This window comes from Lotus japonicus, chromosome 5, assembly GCF_012489685.1.
Source record: "Lotus japonicus ecotype B-129 chromosome 5, LjGifu_v1.2".
In the NCBI taxonomy this organism is placed as follows: domain Eukaryota; kingdom Viridiplantae; phylum Streptophyta; class Magnoliopsida; order Fabales; family Fabaceae; genus Lotus; species Lotus japonicus.
Genome location: NC_080045.1, coordinates 53,560,667 through 53,587,134, shown reverse-complemented (window position 1 = coordinate 53,587,134; position 26,468 = coordinate 53,560,667). Strand labels below are relative to the sequence as shown.

At 28.8% G+C, this 26,468-nt stretch overlaps 2 protein-coding genes across 3 annotated transcripts; one reads left to right on the top strand and one right to left on the bottom strand.

Moving 5' to 3' along the window:
- Positions 1–398: 398 nt before the first annotated feature.
- On the bottom strand, positions 399–6,618 carry LOC130717128 (uncharacterized). 2 transcript variants are annotated; one of them, XM_057567248.1, is made up of 11 exons: positions 6,497–6,618; positions 5,710–5,869; positions 4,610–5,294; positions 4,407–4,491; positions 3,524–3,611; positions 2,322–2,506; positions 2,006–2,138; positions 1,684–1,820; positions 1,464–1,538; positions 821–916; positions 399–630 (listed from the first exon to the last, which is right to left on the bottom strand). In XM_057567248.1, exons 2-11 carry the CDS (start codon positions 5,855–5,857, stop codon positions 556–558), a joined length of 1,707 nt encoding a protein of 568 aa, XP_057423231.1. In that variant the 5' UTR covers positions 5,858–5,869; positions 6,497–6,618; the 3' UTR covers positions 399–555. The 2 variants fall into 2 exon arrangements, with proteins under 2 accessions (XP_057423231.1, XP_057423230.1); XM_057567247.1 differs by lacking the exon at positions 6,497–6,618 and adding an exon at positions 5,979–6,152.
- A 1,819-nt stretch (positions 6,619–8,437) lies between these two features.
- Positions 8,438–20,448, top strand: LOC130719784 (uncharacterized). The gene is made up of 5 exons (XM_057570395.1): positions 8,438–8,581; positions 8,670–9,096; positions 9,965–11,031; positions 20,295–20,306; positions 20,401–20,448. Exons 1-5 carry the CDS (start codon positions 8,438–8,440, stop codon positions 20,446–20,448), a joined length of 1,698 nt encoding a protein of 565 aa, XP_057426378.1.
- Positions 20,449–26,468: the final 6,020 nt, after the last annotated feature.

The following is a 26,468-nucleotide window of genomic DNA, read 5'->3' as shown; positions in this document are numbered from 1 at the left end:
AGAGTGTAACCAAGTGGCGGATTTTATTGCAAAAACGGCTTGCATGGTTATGGGATACCATATTATGGATAGTCCTAGCCACGAATTAGAGACTCTTGTGTTGAGAGATCTCTTGGGTGTTATTCAGCTTTTTTCTTTTGTCAGCTTTCCGATGTATCGAAAAAAAAAGATTACATGCGTACAATGACGAACCCATAAAATTAATGTTGTGGGGCCATATATACATATTAAGATGTAGTGATGACAAAATTGCAAAAATTGGGTTGTGTGATTTTTTTTCTAATAACTCAGATCTAAATATATTTCATGTATCCAATCTGAATTTAGCCAAGGTCATCATCCTTAGCTAAGTTTTATTGTGCTTGTTTTGAGTTTCAATTAAATATAGCATGTCCAAATTACCAGTATTAAACTGCCATTTAAAAAAAAAAACCGACAAGATAAATATTCAATGAAACTAATGGAGACAAAATAGTTACATTTGAAAAAATGTTATTTTTTCCTATTTGAAACTTACTATTTACATTTCAGTTGAGGATCAATGCTGGGGTGGTCTCAATCACGGTCTATTTGACTGTTGGCAACATGTTTTTTTTTGTTGGATTTCTTGGTGTTTTCCGAGTGAGACATCTGAATGCAGTTAAAAACAGGAAAAGCCATTATCTATGCATACAAAGCGAGTATTATAATCAATGCATGGTAAATATTTACTAAGGTTTTAATGAAACTTCTGAAAACAAAGAAAATGCCCAAAAAAAACCGAAATAGAAAATTTGCAATAAAGGAAAGTTGCAGAAAAAGGGTATTGTTTGTCACTCACGATGCAAGACTTCCACCCAAATTTATCATGTCCTTGATCCGGAAGATGGCGGAAAATGTGAATCAGTACAACAGCATCCAGGGCAGCATATTCTAGCTGCACACATAGAACTCTGTTAGATTGTTGAAGGGTTTGGTTCAAACAGATTATACATTTAGACTGCACTCATCATAAATTCATAAGCATCCATGCATTATCTAGTACTGATAAGTTTCTTTGGAATCATATGCAGATTTACTTTTGGGGGTCTAAATCATAGTTTTTTCTTCCACAGGAGGAAATTCTATTCAAGCCAGTAGGACGACAACTATACGCAGAAAATCTCTCCCTCCCAGTATTTAATGTAACTGCATAACTTACCCAGTGCTCGAATACGAGAGATAAGCTGATCCACACATTCGGTGGTAATCTCATAATTTGGGATCATTCAGTCCGCTATTAAAGAAAAACTGTGTTTAGCCCCCCCCCCCCCCCCCAGCCCTCGAAAAGAGCAAATAAAAACTACATAAAACAAAGACTGCATTACAAGTCCTAACAAACTAGGAATGAGCTCCCTAAGGAAAGACCACAATTGCATTATCAGATAAGTTTTATGAATGTGGAGAGCATTAATAAATAGGAAAGAAGAAAGGGGAGCAATTACTTGATTTTCAGTTAAAGGTCGTTGCTCCCAGTTGCTGTTTCGTCTTGTCTTGTTTAAACGAGCACCCAGAATTTTCTGATTTATCAATAAACACACGGGCTTTGTCAAAATAAGCCAACATACAAAAACAGGGGAAATTGTCGTTATTCCCATTTAACCCCACTCCCACAAATAAAAAAAGAGAAAGGGGACACTAAAAGGGCAATCATATATACAGTACCTCTGTAAGCCCAGCCAACCCACCCCGAGGTTCTTTAAAAACATTCTGAATGTCAAGCAACATTTCATAGTTCTTGAAGCATTTCAACTCTCCATATGAGGAAGCAAGTTGCTTTATATCACATTGGAAATTATACCCTGAAAATACAAGCCATAGAGAGCAGCAATGGTTACTAATTCAGACTTACAAAACAATAATCACATCCCATCAATAGCAGCATTTCCTTTCACTTAAATAATTATCACACCTAGCGATCGGTCATGCTCACAAAAGTATTTTTGTTTATATATTCATGAGACTAAAGAATTAAGAATTTTCATACCAAGTTTTAGTATTCTGGATGACAGCAATATGCGAGTCAGACAGTCGTCTAAACTGTCAGGCACCTCTCTGTGTAACTTTATCAGATCAAATATGAAAGCCATCTTTTCTGTGGCAATTTGCATGATAGAAACCTGAAACATGGAAATGCAAGGAGAAAAGGGGAAACAGGAGAATCTAGAGTTCAGCTTTTGATATGAAACATGCCATAGCTAGGAAAGCTCAAACCCACACATATTTTTGTTTCGTACAGTTCAGCTAAACAGAGAAAATGTATGGAGAAAGATTAATCTGTTTGGAAGATCATTTTCATTTACCTTGTTTGGCTTGCTGCCTTTTACATAATTTGGTTTCCATTCACAATCAACACCTACAATTTTAACACCCTCAATATGACAAGTTGCATCTATCAAACCTTCAACTTCATCAACCCAGATGATGTCTTCAACCATTAGTTCATCAAGATGCAAATAACGTCCTTGCAGAATACTTGTTTCAGGCACTGCAAGACAAAAAACAGTATTTTACCTTAAATCGGGGGAAGTGAAAATTGTAAATCTAAGCAAAAATTCACACACACATATTTATAATAGCATAAACAAGGATAAAACTTTAAATCACTAGAAGTTGCACACATAAATCATAACTCATAATCCATAAGAATGTCGTACATAAGCTATAAAGTACTTAAAACCTTAGCAACTCCAAGCACCATACATCAAGTTTTTACGAATTAAAAGGCATAAAACTTAGAGACCAAAAGTAAATAGAAAATAGTTAATGGAAATTTTTTAATTCTAGAATCTAGGTGTCTAATCTAACATATATGCCTTGGAGAACTTGCGAAACTGAAGGAAGAAACAAAAACAAAAGAAACAATGAACAGTGAACTCACTAGAGAACAGAGAACCCACTGACAAAAGAAATGGTGTCAGAGAACAGAAGAAACGTCGCCAGAAAACATAGAACTCGCCAATAGAGCACAAGGAAGATGATAAACAGTATTGCTCACTGAAGAATCTTTAGGGTTGAAGCAGAAGAGACCGGTTAAAATTTTAGGGCTAGGACATAATTGAAATCGGTTTAAGGAAACTAGTCGAAAACCAGATCCAAATCATTAATCGAGATTCTTCTATGATTTTGGGATTAAAATCGCAATTTCAGTGGGATTAAGCTAGATTAAGATTTTCTTCAAATCTAAATCGCTGGTCACATCACTAATTGCATGATCGTAGAATTTTGGGATTAAAATCCCAGTTTTAACTAACATGCACATATCACAAGATGGTAATAACATTAACCCATGAAAGCTGAGAAGAAATGCATGAATAAACAGGAGTAATTCCATCAAGATACAGGAACAAAAATCGAAAATGAGTGGACAAAACATAACTTTTGAGGCAAAAGAAGAATAAGTGACTAACAATCATATCTTAATGAAACATAATCTTCCGTTTTTATTAGCATACAATCTTTTCTTCCTTTATAAATTTCCATTGGTCACAAGTAAGTGACTTACCTTTAATATCCCAAAAGTTCTGTAGGGAGTACCGATCACACAGTTCATCCACTTTTTCCTTGTAACCAGCTTCCATTGCCAAATAAACCTTGAACATATAAAATAAAAAAATTATAGCATACAATTTAAGATTTTACTGGGGCTATCAAGGATAAGAAGAAACTTCCAAGAAAATTCTAATAATGATTGCTCTAGAAAGCATTTAGAACTACTTATTTGCACCATTGGTCTTCCTATTATGGCTAATGAGCGATTTTAATCCCCTAGTAAGTTTTTGCTCAAATGTAATCTGTAATTTGTTTAATTGCCACAATCTAAGCACTTGTGCCATTTTCACTCAATCTAAAACCCCTAAATCTTCATTTTATACTTCCATAATTAGGTGTTTAACAGAGGTTTGGAAAAATTGATCTGAAAAGTTCAAAATATGGAAATTGATGAAATTTAAAGAATTTTGGAGGACGTAAGGTTAGGGTTTCGGAGAGCAAGAAAAAGTGGGACTATTTGATTTTAGATGAAGTGTGATATTTTGGTTGATGGTTTTGAACATAAGAGTAAATGGTTTAATGGGTCCAATGCGTAGATACTGAGTCAAAAATTAGGGTTTGAAGTTTGAACATAAAAGAATGATAACCCTTATTACATTTCCATTGCAAAGGAATGGAGAACCGGAGTATCCCTATTCAGCTTATAGGTCTATACTCCTAAAATATCACATATGTTAATAAAATGGCCACACGTTCAGTAAAAACAGCAATCTATACCATTTAAAAAGTAAAGCTTTTCTATTTTACAGAGTCTCAAATGGATACACTACACCTATGCAGCTAAGTATATTCACTGTAGAATGGCAGTCATGCAAAATATGAAAATAACTACCAACCAAATATTCCATAAGTTGTCTGTCATTGTTTGTTCTTTCTTCTGCAACATCCCAACATCCTTTTTCCGCTAAGCTCTTTAGTGTTCTGCAAATCAATGACATAATCTTGTAAATAAGAATTTAAAAAGATGCTCTGAGCAAATCAAACAGCAGGAAAAGGAAAGGGAAAATCTGCCGCATGCTAACAAAGACAAGTCAAGTACCTTTCTTTACACTTCTTGTATACATCTGGAAAATCCTGATTTAGATTATTTTCCTTTATAATCTCATAGGCATTCTTTAGCATGTTCCTCTCCAGTAACTCCTCAATAAGCATGGACAACATTGGCTTCCCCATAAATGTAGCCCACTTCTCTGCTGGTTTAAATTGATTATTTTTAATCATATCAAGGAGAAAAGATTGACCATAATGGCGGATAGATAAACTCTCTATTAAAGTGACAGCGCTCATGTACAACTTGGACTCCACCAATTTAAAAATATACTGCTCAACAAATTCTTTTGCCATGCCACAACTTAAATCATCTTTTTCCTCAATTTGGCACATTGCTTTCTCCATATTTGTTAGTTCTATATCAAACATCTCCAATAATTTGATAACTATCTTATCATCATGATGGACCTGGCCTCTAATAATATCCAGAAGTAGGCGGGCAGCCGAGTAATTCATTTCCAAAGAGTCTTCCGAAGTGGTTGACCTTTTCAGGAAGTGGCGAAGAGCAGATACAAGCAAATGAGTAAATCCTTGACTATTATTATCTTCAAATAAAGGCGACACATACAGACACTGAACAATAAAAGTTGCTGGTCCAGGTTTGGGATCATTATGGAGCACAAGACATATTTGATCTTGAAGGGCTCGGAATTTTGCTCCCGCCTTACATGTGCCTACGCAATGTCATTTGACGAGAAACAACAATGAAAAATATAATTAACAAGATGCATATTGATGACACAACCACATGAAATCTAATGGACAATCTTCAACTTCAAATGCAACAAATAGGTTTACTACCTTGGTAAACTTTAACTAATCATTCTAACTCTCAAAGGAGGAAAAATTGAAGTACAAGCAATCATTGCATGTCAACACATTTAAGATACACCTCCTGAATCAATATTAGGTGCTTTGAAGCCAGGGCATCCCAAAATTGAAGTCGTTATCATGCCCGGTACCAAAATGCATTAGGTACATACATGTGACTTGGGTAGGTACCAGGTACATATCAAAATTACTTTTCCAAAAAAGAGAGAAACTGGCATGGAAAATAATTATTAGCATTGCAAGAAAAAGAAATCATACCATAAAAGTAACACTGTTTCACCAGGAACAGAAATACCACAGGAGAAACATGCGCTAAGTTATTAAAAGTATGTTTGCATAAGGTCCACGCTTTGCAAGCACTGTCCTCTTCGTTCCACGTCTCCGCTACATTCTCCTCCGAACCCATCCCCAGTAAAACCTACAATCAGAGCATCAACTTGTTAGAAAACAAATTTAAGCAGGCCAACTCACAGACCTCGACATCATGATTCTTAATTCAACTGACACATTCATTCAATCAACTCAACTCTAAAGCTCGCTTTTAAACAAATGCAGCAATACCAACACCAAAAACTTCACTCAAAGAGTAACAAATATCGAAGATAACATCAACAATGAAGATACACTAAATTGATACTGGATTTGCCATTTCTACTATTCCACTGAAGCATGTTAGTAACTCAAATAGGTTAAAATTGCCCTTTCAGAGGTTTTGGCAGCAACTACAGAGAATTGGTACCTTTTGAGTACAATGTTAGTTTGATGCGGTGGAATAAACAAACCAACAAATCAAGTTACAGCGATTTTTAGAGGAAAATTGAGTTTCACCACTTTTGGAGACAACTTGAGAAAAGAAAAAAGGAAAAACCCACAAAAGAATAAACAAATGGAAATAAGTACTTTTTCTGAAGTTGCTTTTCTTTTCCCTTTTTTGAATATGACAAGTAAAACAGTACACACAACAAAACACACAGAACAATGGAATAAGAAGAAGAAGAAGAAAACAAACAGAACAAGAAGAAGAAGAAGAAGAAGAAAAACTCACACTCTGCTGCAATTGGAATCAATTCGACAGAAGAAAATCGCTTCTCTCTGAAATCGCTTTGTTTCTTCTGCTGCTGCTGCGGCTCAATTTGCGTGAGTCTCGTTCGTCTTTTGGTTATGTTGAACTGGTTTTGAGTTTTGACGTGTAATAAAATAAAAATTAATCTTCTGGATTCGGAAGAGATTTGATGTGGGCCGTTGGATCTTTTCCACAAATGGCAATTTGGGAAAAGAAAACAGGGTGGGGCCATAATGTGGCGGCCAATGTGATAAGGATGCGCCACGTGTCCTCGTATACGGATATAATATTGTGATGATTGATAAGACCTCCACCAAGTCCAAGCCAAAGATGTGCACATCAATATAATGTACCTGGTTTTTTTCTTTTTTGCACCATTAATGTGTCATAAAAATTACTAAATTAGAGTAATTTTTTTAATTATTATGACAATATGAATGGGGTGAGATTAATTAGGGTTAGTTTATGACCGGTAATAATAAGTCGTTGATGATAAAAGGCAACTAATTTTTGTAGATCTTTTTTAATGCAAGACTTAGGTGGAAAAGATGACTTCTTCAAAGTATCAATCAATATAAATATTTACATTAAGAAAAATGCTAAAAGGCACGAGAGTTTTGAGGCACGAACAGGCACCACGACATAAAAAATTATCTTTTTTTTAATCATTTGTATTTCAATTATTGATCACAACTTGAGAAAAAATTAAAATACTAATAATGATAATAACTAAAATTGAAATTGAATTTGACTCACACTAAAAAAACTTAACTATTTATTAATAAAGTTTTTATAATTCATTATATTAATTACTTATTGTAATAAATTTTAGTTTCTCATATTAAAAATTAAATATTAACATTATTTAAATGTTAATTATTAATTAAAAATTAAGGAAAAAATTAAATCATAATCTATATATCTATATATATATGTAAAGCTCACTTGAGCTATAAGTATTAAATGCATTAAACAATGAAATAATTAATAATAAGTTGATGTAAATTGAAAGTTGAATAAAAATTTTTAAACTTTTCATTTTCTCATATTTTAAATTAATTTTTAATATTATTTAAATTTTGATTATTAATTACTACAAGAGAGAAATCAATATCTATCTATATACTTTAGAAAAGAGGAAGGTTGTGAGCCCCACTTCCATGACTTGACATTCCAAGAATTACTCTAAACCACCCCCCCTCTTTGCAGGACAAGTGTCACCTTCTGATTCTTTTGGACCAAAATAGTATAAGCCCATATTAATTTCAGTTTTTTTATGGAGGCCCATTAATCAAAGTCATTTGAATGATAATTTAGTTTTAATTGTTTTATAACCCCTAATTAATTTCATTCAAAAAAATTCGAATTATTGGTTGCCATGGAAAAGGAAATTTGGTTTTTAAAAATATAATAATTAGTTTTGGAAAATATTAATCAACAGTGTTAATAAATGACTCCATTCTGCAAATATCTTTTTGCATTCAATCCATTATACTCATCGATCCATTTTCAAAAAAGTCAAGGAATTTGATGTGTGTTAATTCTCATGAGCAATTCACGGACAGGGTCAGCAATACTAGAGGGGAAGTAACGTAAATAATGTGATTAATACTTGAAAGAAATTAATATGATAACACAATTAATGGTTTGAATCAGATTTTCCTTTAATAGCTCATCAGAATGAGCGTGTTTCTTATTAACATTGATTACGCACTGTATAGTCAACAACTGGACTATTACAAAAAGAATCAGAATTCGCTGCTAGACAAATACCATCCGTGCATTGCTTTTTTTTTTTCCTTTTTTAGGTTGAATATACCAATAACCCTAATTCCCAAATTACTATATAAATCACCCAATGGCATTCTTCAACTTCATCTTTTTTTCCCACCAACTATTAGCTTTGAAATATACTTTGTTCTAATGGCAATCAACGATCTCGCCACCATCGATGCATCAAAAGAGAATTGGTCTATTGTAGCTAAGGTGAATTGTTTGTGGCTTAACCCTAGCTTATATGGATCCAAGCTTCCATTTTCCATGGACATGATTCTTATGGATGAAAAGGTAAATCACTTTTTCACATAAACATCATGTTTGACGTTCTTTTGCTTAAACTATAAATCGCTTATGTTCTCCTTTTATTGAATTTCAGGGTTGTAAGATTCATGCTTCGGTTAGGAAGACTCTGATATACCGATTCCAATCTTTGCTAAGTGAAGGATGTGTATATCAGATTTCTATTATTGCTCCTGGAATGGGAGAAAATCACTCCATGCGTGTTTTATTAAATAGGCAAAAAGGTTGTGACAGTTTTAAAAGCATAAGAACTGTAAAGGTTGTTGTTTATCCCACATTCCGCAATGCATGCGAAGCGATGGGATTAATGGAGGATGACCGGGAGTATGTTAATGGAATTTCAATTGCAAGTGAACTTGGTTCCGGATCTCATCTACGGAAATTATTTACAAGAATGCTTATGACAAACTTGATTTCCAGGCCACAAGAAGTTTGGAGAAAGTCTTGGACTCTTTTAAGTGATGGGATTTTATATGAAAGAAGAAAATCACTCAACATTCTAGGTATTTCATCAATATTAATTTTTTGGCCATAATTAGTAATATTTTCTTTTTTATCTGTTAAGAATTTAGTATGCATTTATTTTTTGACATGTATAATTGTCCACGTCTATTACTATTTCTTTCCATATGTTAATTGAACCAAACAGTATTTACCGTATTTAAAAAATTATGCAGCAACCTAAGAGATGTACTATCATAATTTTTTGGACAGCTAAAGTGTAGAAATTACATACCATATCTATTTTCTAATTTTTATGGAGATACTTTTTTCTTATACTCAAATTAACCTATAATTAGTTTTCCCAATAAAAAAAACAAAGATTCACCTACCAAACTCACAATTATTTGTTACATGTTAAAAAAATATCAAAAAAAATCTATATCAGAGATTCTATTATCTAAATAAATATGTCAAGTTTTTTAAAAAATACTTTTACACATGAGTATCACGTTCAAACTACTACCATTTTATAAAAATAATCCTAATTTGACATTATCAAAATATGGTGAGTGTGATTAGAAGGACAATTTTAAGTTATGTAAATGAATTTTCATTCTCAAAATGAACAAAAAAAACACAATATTTCTCCTTTAATTTTATTTTCTAATTTAATTTATTTGCCTTATTTCATTTAATTTCCTTCAGATCTTCGTATAGAGGATGAAGAATTGCATAACTTATGTATGATTGAGATTGAAAAAATATTGCAAGGCAATGGAAGGTCACTCAAAGAATTTCCATGTTTACCATACCCTAAACTTTCAGAAATTCATAATTTTGAAAATAGATTCGTAGCAGATGAGTTGAATTATAATAGGGATGAAATGGTAAAGATTCATGATTAATTGGTCAGTTCCCTTACTTCAGAGCAAGAGATTGTTTATAAGAATGTTTTGGACGTTGTGTTGTCTGATAACGGTGGATTCTTTTTTCTATATGGTTTTGGAGGAACTGGAAAAACATTTGTTTGGAATACATTATCTGCTGCTTTGCGTTCAAGGGGCCTTATGGTCTTAAATGTCGCATCTAGCGGAATTGCATCGCTATTGTTACCTGGAGGTAGAACGACTCATTCAAGGTTTTCTATTCCTATTTCGATAAATGAGATATCAACCTGTAATCTTCGTCACGGTTCCCCAAAAGCTGAATTATTGAAAAAAGCAAGCCTAATTATTTGGGATGAGGCACCTATGTTAAACAAACATTGCTTTGAAGCTTTAGACAGATCTCTTAATGACATTATGAAGACTCAGTCTACCCATGGTTATGACATTCCATTCGGAGGTAAAGTTGTGGTACTAGGAGGCGACTTTAGACAAATACTTCCAGTTATTTCCAAAGGAAGTCGTTCTGAAATCTTCGGTTCAGCTATCAATTCTTCATATTTGTGGAATCATTGCAAGGTAATGAAGTTGACTGTTAATATGAGATTACAAAATGCTACATCGACTTCTTCAGCATCAGAAATAAAAGAGTTTCCAGATTGGTTGCTTCAAGTGGGAGATGGTACAGCTAAAACGATTGGTGAGGAAGAAACACTTATTGAGATTCATCCAGATCTTCTTATTGAACAGTGTAAGGAACCGTTGCTTGAATTAGTTAATTTTGCATATCCAAACCTTGCGCATAATTTGCAAAAAAAATCATTCTTTCAAGAAAGAGCGATCTTTGCACCAACACTAGAATGTGTAGAGGAAATCAACAACTTTATGTTAGCAATGATTCCTGATGATGAAACAGAATATTTGAGTTGTGATACTCCGTGCAAGTCAGACGAAGATTCGGGTGTCAATGCAGAATGGTTTACATCTGAATTCTTAAATGATTTCAAATGCTCTGGAATTCCAAACCATGCAATTAAACTGAAAGTTGGTGTCCCTATCATGCTCATTCGAAACATATACCAAGGTGCAGGGTTGTGTAATGGCAACAAGGTCGGTGAAACAACATTTATTCCAAGGATGAACTTAACTCCATCTAATTCTGACATTCCATTCAAATTCCAGCGCAAACAATTCCCTGTTACATTATGTTTTGCAATGACTATAAATAAAAGTCAGGGGCAATCTTTATCTCATGTTGGACTGTATTTGCCAAGACCTGTCTTTACTCATGGGCAACTATATGTTGCACTTTCTAGAGTTAAATCTAGAAAAGGGTTGAAGATGCTCATCATAGATGACGAAGGAGTTGTATCTAACACTACACGCAACGTAGTGTATCAAGAAGTCTTCGATAATATTTGACATGTAAGTGTTTATTTATCTTACAATTAATTTCAATTAAAATTTTAGAAATAGTAAAACCGACATGGTAATTCTCTTTATTGTTTTACAGCATAAAAAGATATCAAGCAATTTATTGATCATCTAATTTGAAGGCGTATTGACGTTTCTATAAGGTTAGTTTACAACTTTCAAATTATACACAGTTTAATTATATTTGTATTAATTACTGATTATTACACTAATAAGGTTTTTTTTCCTTGCTAGGTTCTATAGCTCAAATATGCTTGATTGACAACAAGCTCGGTTATGAAGTCTTTATCATTAATCATGGACTACAATTTCGAATAAGCGTTCATGTTGCTGTCATTGTTATGTTTATCTTATTTCAATTTCCATGTAATGCATTACTTAAAAACTTGATTTTTATTACTATTCAAGTGTTGACAATGCGAGGTATCTACAACCTCATCAAATTAATATATTTGCTGTGGTCAATTCATCTACATGTTTGTAAAAGAGTCTAAACTAAGTTAAAAGACATTACTACTGATTCATCTTTACAATAAAATTAATCGCCGTGTAACGCACGGGTAAAGAACACTAGTATATATGTAAAGCACACTTGTGTTTTTTGCATGCAATAAATGCATTAAATCATAAAACCTCACATACTTTTATATTAAATACATTAAAAAATAAATAAATAAATAAATTAAAAACTGAAAAAATTTGTATTATAAAAAACTATTCAACTACTTATATTAAATAACAACATTCATAGACTTAAAATTGACTTGAGCTTTGCATTTAACAAATTTAAAAAATCAAATTTAAAAAAAACTATATTAATAATTGATTTAGATAAAATACTTTTAAAATAAAATAATTCTATATATATATACATATCTATCTATCTATCTATCTATATCCATATGTAAAGCAGACTTAAAAAAATAACATTAAACACATAAAAAATAGTAAATTTATTTTGAATTAAAAACATTAAATAAAAAAATTGAAAACTAAAATAAAAACTACATCAACTTTATTATTCATTATATTAATTATTAATTGTTAAAATTTTCAATTTCTCACATTTAAAAGTAAATATTAATATTTAAAACTTTTCAATTTCTCTTATTTAAAATGAAATATTTAAATTATTTAAATTTTAATTATCCATTAAATCATACAATCTCACATAATTTTATATTAAATACATTAAAAAATAAATAATTTAATAAATTAAAAACTGAAAAAAATTTGTAATATAAAAAACTATTCAACTACTTATATTAAATAACAACATTCATAGACTTAAAATTGACTTGAGCTTTGCATTTAACAAATTTAAAAAATAAAAATTAAAAACAAAATAATATTATTAATAATTAATTAAATAAAATACTTTTAAAATAAAAAAATTTATATATATATATATCTAACTATATACATAAGTAAAGCATACTTGAAAAAATAACATTAAACACAAAAAATAGTAAATTTATTTTGAATTAAAAACAGTAAATAAAAAAATTGAAAACCAAAATAAAAACTACATCAACTTTATTATTCATTATATTAATTATTAATTGTTAAACTTTTCAATTTCTCACATTTAAAAGTAAATATTAAAATTTAAAACTTTTCAATTTCTCTTATTTAAAATGAAATATTTAAATTATTTAAATTTTAATTATTCATTACAACTTGAGGTGAATTTTTAAAAAATAATAATAATTGAAATTGACTACCTTACATTAATGACAATAATAGATTGTTAATAATAATTTGTTTATATTATTTACATTATTGTTAATAATAATTATAAATCTTATTAGTTACTAATCAAAAGTTGAGAAATTTTAAAAAAATATAAAAAATAAAACTTATTACTATTTATTACTTATAAAAAAATATTTATTAATAATTAATGTCGAAAAAATGGTTGAAAATTAAAAAAAAATGTCCCTATAAGATATTATTATTACTATATCCAATGTGTATATTATTTTTTAAAAAAATTAAATATGATTTTTGATCTATTATATAGAAGTAAAAATAACTTGATGAAGCATAATAGAGAAAAATAATTATAACAAAAGTTGAATAAATTTAAATTTACTAATAATCAAGTTAAACAAATTAATTTCTTTTCAACTTTTAATATAATGTAACTTTTGAAACATGTCAATTTTTTGTTTTTGACTTTACACATGCCAATATAACTTTTTGAAAAAATACATATAGCCTCTATAATTGAAAAAATAAATAAAAAATAACTACATGCAATCTTTTTGTTTTTTGACATTACACATGCCAATTTGCATCATATGACTTTGAGAGCAATCTTAACTGCATGTAGTATAATATGATGAATAATAATTTTATAAAGTTGTAAATGGTAACACCTCTCATTGTTATTGGAAAGTGCAAATTCCCTTAAACTAATAAGAAATTTGTCATTTTCAATTCCTTTTCTCAAATTCACTTAATATTATCGGTTACTAATATGGATCAGTCTGATTTATTATGAGTGCATTACTCATTCATACTCTCTTTTAAAATTAGTGATACCTTCCATATTCTTCAATGCTTAATCTTCAAATATAAATACACCTCACCTATTTGTGTTTTATGCAACTTTCATTCAACCCCAGCAAATCATGAGATATGGGTGCTACATGTATTCCTTTTGTCATTTATTTTCATATCTTGCATCCAAACTTGCTCTGATAAATTACTATTTGAGTTTTTAATTGGCGGAAACTAATAACATAACATTTGAATTAAATTATGTAATAATTTTTTATTTATTATGAAATCTTTAGAAAAATCAAATCTGATTCATCATAGAGACTACAAAGTACAAATATATTTAACCCAAATCATGAAAACAAATATCATGAATATTTATAATTTAACTTTTTAAAAATATTATTTGTGCTTTACTTTTTAAAGCTATGATTATAATAACTTTTAAAATTTCAGTCCTACTATTATCATTAGTGCATATTTTAAAGTTATTACCTTCCTTTAATATTTATTATTTTAAAATTATTTTCTTATAGCTTTCTTAACTTCATATAAATTTAAATATCACACCTAAAAAATATAACTTAAAAATTCTTTTAAAAAAATATAACTTAAAAACGAACCCGTGCGTTGCACGGGTTTAATTTCTAGTAATAAGTAAAATTGACTTGATCTTTACATTATAACAATATTAATTAGTATTTAATATTATTTTAGATTTATAAATAATTGTAAAAAAATTTATTTTCTCACATATTAAAATTATAACAAAATATTATGTTAATTTTAATTATCAATCACAAATTGAGTAAGTTTTCTAAAAATAATGAATTTAATTAATAAATATTTTTACAGCACAATTGTATTCATTATTAAATTTAAATTTCAACAAAAATAAATAAATTTAAGTATTTATAATATGTATATATATATATATATGTGTGTGTGTGTGTGAGAGAGAGAGGGAGAGAGATTCACTTGAGTTTTGTATTACAAAAAAATATTAATCAATTAATTATTTTCGTTTTTATTATTATTTTATATATTAATTAAATAACTTCTTATACATTTTAAAAAAATTGAACATAAAGTTGGGAAAATATATAAATAATTATTGATAAATATTTTATGTTATTGATTGTATTAACTATCAATTATCAAATTTTTAGTTTCTTATAAAAATAAATTATTTATTAAGTATTAATTAGAAATATTTATAATATTAGTTATTAATCATAAATTGAGGAAAAAAATTGAATTACAAAATAAAACCAAGTAATCTTATTTTATATATAAATAAAAAATAAAATACTATTTATTAATTTTTTGATAAGAAAATACTATTTATTAATAAATAATTTAGATAAAATAATTTAAAAGTTACAAAATGTCACTTTTAAACAATATTTAAATATACTTTTTGATATATTATATGTTAGTAAAAATGACTTGAGAAAGCATAACAAAAGAAAACAATTATGGCCAAAGTTGAATAAATATAAATTTAATAAATTGTATTTTACGTTACTAAACTTGTAACTCGTTATAATTATCAAAGTTAAAATTCTTTATTTTTTATAAAAGGTTTGAATATGTTATTTAAGAGATAGAGAGGAAGAAATCGATGCGCAGCTTTTTCCAAGAACCTAGTCAATGTTGTTAATCGCTTGGTCAACTGTTGTACTTCTTCGACGATATGAAGGTTTTGCATCTCCAAAATTATCTTGCACTTTGTCCGTATTGATCAATTCCTATTTGTGTTAGTATGAAACCAAGGAATTTCCTTACCTGAACACCAAAATCACATTTTTTAGGATGTAACCTCATGTCGTACTTCATGAGCTGATAAAAAGTGATTGTCAAATCAGCCATGTGATATCCAGTAGCTGAAGTCTTTACAACCATATTATCTATGTGGTCTTCTAACTTTTCTCTAATCATCCCCTAAAAAAATTGTCTTCATCATTTAATAAGTGGCTAAATCATTTTTTAGACTGAAAGGCATCATCTTGTAATAAAAGATGGCTTTCTCGACAATAAAAGTTGTCTTCTCCTCATTCAGGAAGTACATATATAAGAATCTTGTTATAATCAGAATACGCATCCATGAAATATAGAAACGGGAAGCTATAAGAATTGTCCACCGTGCCAATATTAGAGAGAGGGAAAAGGTATTATGGGCACCAATTTATTTAGATATGTATAATCATCACACATAGGCCAATTTCTATTAGCCTTTTTCATTAGCATCAGGTTAGCCAACTAGGAAGCTTATTTAACCTTTGTTATAAACTCGACCTTTAGCAGTCCAACTACCTACTCTTCAATCGCTTTTTGTCGCTCAAGACCTATATTTCTCTTATATTGGACCAACGAATTACACTTTGAATGAACAACGAGTTTGTGGTAATAAATTTTTGGATCCAAGTCGGTCATGTTAGGTGTTCTGAAGGTGAACAAGTCTTTTTTTGGTTAACAATTCCTGCATTATTTTCTTGAAATATGCATGTTATGATGCGTGTATATCTTTTCGATGAATCTCCGATCTGGAAGATAACAAGTTCATCTTCAGGATGAGGGTGGTGAACCTCTATTTTCTCGTATACTCTTGGATCCAATCCTCTTAAAGCCATGTTGCTCTTTGACGAATGTTGCAATAACTTCTCACAATTTTTCGATTCCCCTCGTATGAAATCACCTTGGAATCTTTATTTGTAAACATCATCAAGAAATTTCGAACGGACAACACTTCTTTGAAATCATTCGGAGATGGTCGTCCAAGGATTACATTGTAAGCTAACGAGCAATCCACCGCCATAAACATGCATTAATAGTTTCCAAGGTCATTTTAGCCTTCACATATATTTATTAGATCTACTTAGCCGCTTGTAAAACTGATCAACTAAGTAACGAGCAGAATCAAATTTTCGTGATTTAGCTCCAAAGCTACTATTACCACGTTGGCTACAATGGCCGAGATCACCATAAGTGCATTAAGATGTGTGTTTTCTATTTATATTTTATTTGACTTATCGATTTACTAGAAATTAAACCCGTGCGTTGCACGGGTTCGTTTTTAAGTTATATTTTTTTAAAAGAATTTTTAAGTTATATTTTTTAGGTGTGATATTTAAATTTATATGAAGGTAAGAAAGCTATAAGAAAATAATTTTAAAATAATAAATATTAAAGGAAGGTAATAACTTTAAAATATGCACTAATGATAATAGTAGGACTGAAATTTTAAAAGTTATTATAATCATAGCTTTAAAAAGTAAAGCACAAATAATATTTTTAAAAAGTTAAATTATAAATATTCATGATATTTGTTTTCATGATTTGGGTTAAATATATTTGTACTTTGTAGTCTCTATGATGAATCAGATTTGATTTTTCTAAAGATTTCATAATAAATAAAAAATTATTACATAATTTAATTCAAATGTTATGTTATTAGTTTCCGCCAATTAAAAACTCAAATAGTAATTTATCAGAGCAAGTTTGGATGCAAGATATGAAAATAAATGACAAAAGGAATACATGTAGCACCCATATCTCATGATTTGCTGGGGTTGAATGAAAGTTGCATAAAACACAAATAGGTGAGGTGTATTTATATTTGAAGATTAAGCATTGAAGAATATGGAAGGTATCACTAATTTTAAAAGAGAGTATGAATGAGTAATGCACTCATAATAAATCAGACTGATCCATATTAGTAACCGATAATATTAAGTGAATTTGAGAAAAGGAATTGAAAATGACAAATTTCTTATTAGTTTAAGGGAATTTGCACTTTCCAATAACAATGAGAGGTGTTACCATTTACAACTTTATAAAATTATTATTCATCATATTATACTACATGCAGTTAAGATTGCTCTCAAAGTCATATGATGCAAATTGGCATGTGTAATGTCAAAAAACAAAAAGATTTCATGTAGTTATTTTTTATTTATTTTTTCAATTATAGAGGCTATATGTATTTTTCAAAAAGTTATATTGGCATGTGTAAAGTCAAAAACAAAAAAATTGACATGTTTCAAAAGTTACATTATATTAAAAGTTGAAAAGAAATTAATTTGTTTAACTTGATTATTTAATGCATTTAATACTAATAGCTCAAGTGAGCTTTACATATATACTAGAAATAATACCCGTGCGTTGCACGGGTTTATTTACACTATTTTTTTAATATAGTATAAAAATTATTACAGTGTAATTAAATTTCTTTTGTATTAGTATTAAATTAATTTTAAAAACTTTGGTTGTAATATATTTTATTGATTTGGGTTCTCTATTTTTAGGTCTATTATTGTGGTTTCAATTACAGATGTGCTGATTAATCATATATCCGGTTGTAAACATTGATACTCAATTATTGTCCCCATATGTTATTCTATTTTTCAATCATAACTAATTTTTTAAAACCAATTTAATAATTTGAAAAATCCTTAAATGAATTTAAAATATTTTAAATCAAGTAATAAGGTTTTAATATAAGTTATAATAACATATTTTTTTATACTTTTTTAACAACAATAAAATAATTTTAACTTTTTTTTGAACTTGAAATAATTTTAACTTAAAAATTATAATAAGTTATAATTCTAGTATCGTAAAATATTATTTAGTAAATTTAAATTTATTCAACTTTTGTTATAATTATTTTTCTCTATTATGCTTCATCAAGTTATTTTTACTTCTATATAATAGATCAAAAATCATATTTAATTTTTTAAAAAAATAATATACACATTCGATATAGTAATAATAATATCTTATAGGGACATTTTTTTTAATTTTCAACCATTTTTCGACATTAATTATTAATAAATATTTTTTTATAAGTAATAAATAGTAATAAGTTTTATTTTTTATTTTTTTAAAATTTCTCAACTTTTGATTAGTAACTAATAAGATTTATAATTATTATTAACAATAATGTAAATAATATAAACAAATTATTATTAACAATCTATTATTGTCATTAATGTAAGGTAGTCAATTTCAATTATTATTATTTTTTAAAAATTCACCTCAAGTTGTAATGAATAATTAAAATTTAAATAATTTAAATATTTCATTTTAAATAAGAGAATTTGAAAAGTTTTAAATTTTAATATTTACTTTTAAATGTGAGAAATTGAAAAGTTTAACAATTAATAATTAATATAATGAATAATAAAGTTGATGTAGTTTTTATTTTGGTTTTCAATTTTTTTATTTACTGTTTTTAATTCAAAATAAATTTACTATTTTTTGTGTTTAATGTTATTTTTTCAAGTATGCTTTACATATGTATATAGTTAGATATATATATATATAAATTTTTTTATTTTAAAAGTATTTTATTTAATTAATTATTAATAATATTATTTTGTTTTTAATTTTTATTTTTTAAATTTGTTAAATGCAAAGCTCAAGTCAATTTTAAGTCTATGAATGTTGTTATTTAATATAAGTAGTTGAATAGTTTTTTATAATACAATTTTTTTTTTCAGTTTTTAATTTATTAAATTATTTATTTTTTAATGTATTTAATATAAAATTATGTGAGATTGTATGATTTAATGGATAATTAAAATTTAAATAATTTAAATATTTCATTTTAAATAAGAGAAATTGAAAAGTTTTAAATATTAATATTTACTTTTAAATGTGAGAAATTGAAAATTTTAACAATTAATAATTAATATAATGAATAATAAAGTTGATGTAGTTTTTATTTTAGTTTTCAATTTTTTTATTTAATGTTTTTAATTCAAAATAAATTTACTATTTTTTATGTGTTTAATGTTATTTTTTTAAGTCTGCTTTACATATGTATATAGATAGATAGATAGATGTCGGTTGCGACCCAGTGGGAGTTGATGTCGGTTGATTCGCAAGGGCCAGAGGGAGTGCAAACGCGTGCAAGAAGAGCTTATGTCAGGAGCCTTCAAGCGGGGATGCTTTTTGATTACCCAGAAGAGGTGGCAATTCAAGGGATAGCACGACATATTGCAGAGTGCAGGAATTTAGTTTAATGGCTAGGTGTGAATAGGTGTTGGAAAATTGAGCGTTATCTGGTGCAGAGTGCTGGTTTTGATGGTTCTGTTTTGTTCTAGTAGGTTTTCTTCTGGGCACGTGATTGGTTGGTGGGTTAGGAGGTGACAATTTTGTTCTGGTTTCGTCATGTTTTGAAGGTGGAGGGCTTGTGATGGTTATTCTTGGTAAAGTTAATTTGAAGGTTGGTTTTGGAATGCAGTGAATAAAATCCTGTAGTGTTATTTTGAAGGATGAGGGATTGTTTTGTCCTGATAAATGGAGGGGCGGTACTTAGTATTTGTGAAGCAATTGCCATGGAGCTGTAATACTTAATTATGGAGCTTTGGTATTGAGGGGATTGTAGAATATTTTGATACTTAATTATTTGTTTGATGTGTGTACAGGTGGTGGTTGAAGTTTGCTGGTTACTTTGGGCGCGTATTAATTTCATGTCACATGCAGGGAGTTTGCAGCTCTAGAACTTTTTGCTTTGTTTTGCAAAATTTGTAGTCAATGCATGGTAAAGATGCAGGGAGGTTGTTTGATAATCTTGATTGAGGTGTAGACGCTGTAGAGTGTGTATGAGGTTTATGTGACATGTATTGGGACTAAAGTTAATTTGTTATTAGCTTGCTTTGAGGTTGAGTACTCTTTTTCCTTACTAGGTTTTTTCTCAATGAGTTTTTCTTAGTAAGGTTTTAATGAGGCTCATTCTCTTAGGTAGGTTAGGCTAGGCTTTCCAAGGAGGTCTTGGTTGGAGTAGGATGGACATATAGCCTTACCTTGAGAGGGTTGTTCTCTTGGATTTCTTTGTTTCTTCAATAAAATTTTCTATTTTCAAAAAAAAAAAATAAGAGAAATTGAAAAGTTTTAAATATTAATATTTACTTTTAAATGTGAGAAATTGAAAATTTTAACAATTAATAATTAATATAATGAATAATAAAGTTGATGTAGTTTTTATTTTAGTTTTCAATTTTTTTATTTAATGTTTTTAATTCAAAATAAATTTACTATTTTTTATGTGTTTAATGTTATTTTTTTAAGTCTGCTTTACATATGTATATAGATAGATAGATAGATATGTATATATATATAGAATTTTTTTTATTTTAAAAGTATTTTATCTAAATTAATTATTAATATAGTTTTTTTTAAATTTGATTTTTTAAATTAGTTAAATGCAAAGCTCAAGTCAATTTTAAGTCTATGAATGTTGTTATTTAATATAAGTAGTTGAATAGTTTTTTATAATACAAATTTTTTCAGTTTTTAATTTATTTATTTATTTATTTTTTAATGTATTTAATATAAAAGTATGTGAGGTTTTATGATTTAATGCATTTATTGCATGCAAAAAACACAAGTGTGGTTTACATATATATACTAGATATTATACCCGTGCGTTGCAAGGGTTTCTTTACAACATTCTTAACATTAAATAATAATGATTATAGTTTAAATTATTACATAAATATTAAAATATTTTTCAATAAATATTAATAGAGTTCAACATTTCAATCATTTCAAAAAAAAAGACTTTTCAATAAATATTATTAGAGTTCTCTTTGTAAATAAATTAATATTACTCAAATTTAAAAATTAATATTTAATAATCAGCATTGGATCATTTTAAAAATATAAGATATTTATTTATTTATTTAATAATGTGAAATATAATACAATCCATTTGAAAAAAAATAAGCAATAAGTTTTAAATGCCATCAAAAACGTTGTTTTACCATTTTTTGTACTTTTTACTCAGAAAGTCATTTTTTGGGAAGGACAATCACAATTTCCCAAACAAATTTACACATATTAAAATTGAGAAAAATAAAATAATATCATATTTTTCAACTATAATAAGATATAAATTAAATAGATTAAGTATTATGTACGTTGTAAATTTATATTTATTTAACTTTGGTCGTAATATATCTATTAACCTTGCTCAAAATTGTTTTTACTAATATATTATAAGATCATAAAACTATATTGAGATTTGTTCGTCAAATAAAACACACATACATTATAGTTAATAGTAAATACATTATAGTATCATTTTTCAATTTAAACAATTTAATTTAAATTATTTATTGATAACATTATTTTATCAATAATCAAGTTTAATTTTCGTTATTTTTCCCTGATGCAAAATTCAAGTCAATTTTTATGTTTATGAATATTATTATTCAATTTAGGTTGTTAAATTACTTTTGACAATACAATTTTTCACTTTTTTATTTTATTATTTAATATATTAATTACAAAGAAATTGCTTCCTTTATTTTAATGCAAAAGTAGGAAGATTTTACAGCTTAATATATTTAATTAAAATTTAATGATAATTAAATTAAAAAATAAATTACTATGGCTAATATATTTGTTAAAAAATATTTTTTTATCTAATTAAATATTTTATTAAATGATTATATTAATGCGTAGTTTTTGTATATTAGAGTGTCTTGTTTCATTTTTTTTTCCGCTCTTTTTTGAAGAACTAAAGTGTTATATTTCAGGAGTCTTTTGTCATGTTCTATTCTAACTTATACAACAAACATGTAAATTTAGTTGGTAGTTGAATAAATAATTGATCTAAAAAATTTATTGATCAATTTTTAGTTTAGTTTAATGTATATAATACAAATAAATTTTTTTATGTTTTTTGGTGTATTTATAACAAAATTTCAATTGAGTTATACATTTTTGTAGGTAGTTGAATAGCTAATGACTTAGAAAAATTGATTCATTTTTTATATTTTAATTTGATTTTTTTACTACAAAGGAAAATGTTAATACAAAGGTTAATTAAAAGTAACTTTTACATTTTAGTAGGTAGTGTAAAAAATAATAATAAGTTTTATTTGTTATTTTTTTAAAATTCCTCAACTTATGATGGATAATTATTATAAAATTATTTTTAATTTTAATATATAACAAATTATAAAGTCTTAAAATTAAAAAGAAGTATAAAAATTACTATTAACTATCTAATATTTTTTTTAGGAAGCAGAAATAAAATTTAATATTTTTGTTAATGTAAAGTTAGTCAATTTCAGTTAAATTTCCCTCATGTAGTAATTAATAATTAAAATTAAAATAATATTAATATTTAATTTAAAATATGAGAAATTGAAAAGTTTAACAATTACTAATTAATAATTACTAATAAGTGGATGTATATTGGAAGTTGAATAGAAATTTCTTTAACTTTCTTTCTTTATTGCATTTAATACTTTTAGCTCAAGTGAGCTTTACATATATATAGATATATAGATTTATAATTAATTTTCCTTTAAACATAGAATCCTACACTGTTTTCAAGAGTTTGACCAATGTGCACACTTAGTAATTTGTTTACCTTTGAATATATATATATATATATATATATATATATATATATATGTGTGTGTGTGTGTGTGTGTGTGTGTGTGTGTGAACTAGGTAGGAGAGGATGTGGAACATAAATTCCAATTCCAGGATCATCTATATCCAAGGTTTGTTTTTCATGCCCAATCGTGTCTATGAGAAATAATTTTTGTATGCTTTTTCACCTAAATTGTATTATGTGGTTGCTTATAATTAGCTTTGTGAACCATATATTTCTTGATAATTATTTAATATGTGATAGTCTTCTTCTCAAGTTTGTTGTAGATGGTTAATCAGAACCTTTGAGCTACGTTTCATCAATAAATTCCCAGACACAATTTTCACATACTCTAACATGGCAGCAAAGGATAAAGCCCCCATTCAAATTGCTCTCTTTGATGTTAGATCTCAGTCAAATTTTCAGGTTGGTCCCCTCTCATCTATAAAGACAGTTAGACAGAGATCAATGCCCTCAAAGGCGAGTTCATCTTCGGTGGCAACAGGGATTGGACTGAAGTTGAATTCAATGCCAATATCATGCGTGAGAGGGATGGTAAAAGGTCATTGTTGAATGGAGACAGGTTTGTAACTCTAAAAAATGATGTAGACTGTGTCAATAAAATTATGTTCACAGATAACTCAAGATGACTAAGAAGCAGAAAGTTAAGTTAGGAGCCGAAGTTGTGCAACAAACTTCAAGTGAAGCAAACATCAAGGAAAGGTAGAAAAGAAGCTTTTGTGGTCAAAGACTACAGAGGAGAGTGTGATTAGATCTGTCTTCAAAATTAGCTTCTGCTTTTTATTTTCTGTTGTCATCAAGGACAGATCTATGGATTCTGTGATTGAACTTTTATTATCTCTATTTTTCATTGTATCTTTTAGAATATTTGGATCAAATTATTTTTCACCAGAATCAATTTCGTTACTCATCATCTATTTACAAAAACTTTTTCCCAAAATCAACTTTGACTTCACAGAATAAATTATAAAAGAGTATCCAAACATGCACTTGAATTAAGCCACCTCTTCAATTCGATCTATGTCCTTGTAGGAGTGACATTTGATGGGCAAAATTATTGTTCTCCAGATACTCTCACCCCAAATGAAAAGATATACATTCATATATATATCTTATTCTAAATTGGTTATGAAGTAGTCTGTAAAAGAAAACTTCACTTCAAATGTTTGATTTCTTTGTATCATAACCTATGGGTTAGAACTAAGAAGTAATCATGTCCCCTTTTCCATTGGCAAAATTTGGTGGAAATAGTGAAGCAGCATGCTTAGAAACATTTGGATAATTTGAAATCAACTTATGAGACATCATTGAGCTGTTTAGAACCATTGGCATGTCTAGGAGTAGGGGTGGAAATAGGCCGAGCCGAGCCAAGCTTTGCGTGGCCTAAGCCTGACCTGCATTCTCTTTTGGTGGCCCAAGCCTGGCCTGTGGCCTATCAATAGGCCAAATTTTATGGCTTGGCCTGGCCTTTTCTAAGGCCTGGCCTGGCCTACAAGCCTTCTTAAAAGCCTAACTTAACAGACAATTTTATCAAAAGAAGGTCATTAGGCTGGCGGGCTAATAAGCATTTTATATGTCATTGCACTTTCTTTTCAAATAAAAAAACTTGTATCATTGCATTTCAAAGACAAAACCTATATCATTGCAAGAGAGGTGGACTTGACAGCGGCAGATCAACAGTGGCGACTGGCTGCAGCCTGCGTCCTGTGAGGCTGAGGATGTGCTATGCTGAATATGTCTGGAACGTTTCTAGTCTAGGTTAGGGCATGAACTTAGGGTTTTCTTTTATACTAAAGTATACATCAGTTTAAAAAAAATTATATATAATTATATTATATTTATATTATTAATAATATAATATATAAGTAGGCCGGCCTATCTGGCCAAATAGGCTTTTTAAATTGTTTGGGCCTGGCCTTTTTAGTTAAACAAGCCTTTTAAAAAGCCTAAGCCTGACCTTTTTAGTAAACGAGTCAAGCCGGGCCGAGCCTCAAACGAGCCGAGCCATAGGCCCCTGACGAGCCGTCTGACCTATTTCCACCCCTATCTCGGAGCAGGGCAATCTGGTACTTCAAATGGTGATGCAACTTGTTGGAATAGCTTCAACCGTGCTATATAACTCAACAACTCAAGCGGAGCATATAATGTAAAATGAAGGTGCTGTGAAATCAATTTCGTTGAAAAAGTTTATATATTTAAAATTGATGTGGTTTCTGTATAATGTGAATGATATGAACAAATCATTACCGTTAGATATAATATTAAATGGTCAAAATTAAAATATTAACTCATGGCATATGATATTTTTTAAGTGATATTTGACTGTTTATAATTAAATCTAACAATCATGATTTATTGCTATCATTCTCATATGATCGCATTTTTCTCATAAGATACATCTTCACGGTTCTCTCTAATATGCACCACTTTTATAGTGGTGTACTTTTACACCACTTGCTTTGATCGGTAATAACAGGTGAACACATCTTATTTTTTTTTAAAAAATATTATTAAAAATTTGGTATATGCTAAATTTTTATAAAAAAAATATGTATTGGCCTGTTATAGCAGTTTAATTCAAGTGGTGTAAAATTAGGGACCACCCTTCACATTATGTGTAAATATGTGCATTGATTTTTTCAATTAACGACCACACTTACTTTAATTTAATATCTAAAACTGAGTTATATTGAACTTCACCTCTGTTAATTTTTTGCTATTGAGGCTATACTCGATAGTTTAGATGTAATACTCAGCTTTCGGTTCAGATGCAAGCTTGCAAATTCCCCTGCTTGCCTGCACTGTCAACATCAATTCGAGGACATCTTGCATTGCCTCAGGGACTGTAGAATTGCGCGTGATGTCTGGGTTCGGCTTAATGCTCTCGGGTGGCCAGGCTTCTTCGTGAGTAATGCCCAAGCCTGGGTAAAATCGCAAGCTCAAGGTCCTCATGCTTCTCTGTTTTTTACAGCAATATGGGGTATATGGAGATGGAGGAATAATGAAGTCCTAGGCGATAACGATTGGACAGTGGTAAGCACTGTGAATTGGATTATTACGGAGCACAGGGACTATGATCTATTACTCACGAGAGGTCTGTCGTTGTCCATGGTCAACGATGCTCCAGTCCGTTGGGCTCCCCCTGTTTCCGGTGAGTACAAAATGAAGTCAGATGGGGCGTTTAAGCATG

What these genes read in the sequence shown, in the direction of transcription:
- LOC130717128 (XM_057567248.1), bottom strand. Translation starts at nt 5,857, where the DNA reads ATGGGTTCGGAGGAGAATGTAGCGGAGACGTGGAACGAAGAGGACAGT. An exon ending in ATCCAGAATACTAAAACTTG is followed by an intron (nt 1,821 to 2,005) that starts GTATGAAAATTC and finishes TTGTATTTTCAG; the next exon opens with GGTATAATTTCCAATGTGAT. An exon ending in TTGGGTGGAAGTCTTGCATC is followed by an intron (nt 631 to 820) that starts GTGAGTGACAAA and finishes AACTGCATTCAG; the next exon opens with ATGTCTCACTCGGAAAACAC.
- LOC130719784 (XM_057570395.1), top strand. Translation starts at nt 8,438, where the DNA reads ATGGCAATCAACGATCTCGCCACCATCGATGCATCAAAAGAGAATTGG. An exon ending in TGATTCTTATGGATGAAAAG is followed by an intron (nt 8,582 to 8,669) that starts GTAAATCACTTT and finishes ATTGAATTTCAG; the next exon opens with GGTTGTAAGATTCATGCTTC. An exon ending in AAAATCACTCAACATTCTAG is followed by an intron (nt 9,097 to 9,964) that starts GTATTTCATCAA and finishes CCCTTACTTCAG; the next exon opens with AGCAAGAGATTGTTTATAAG.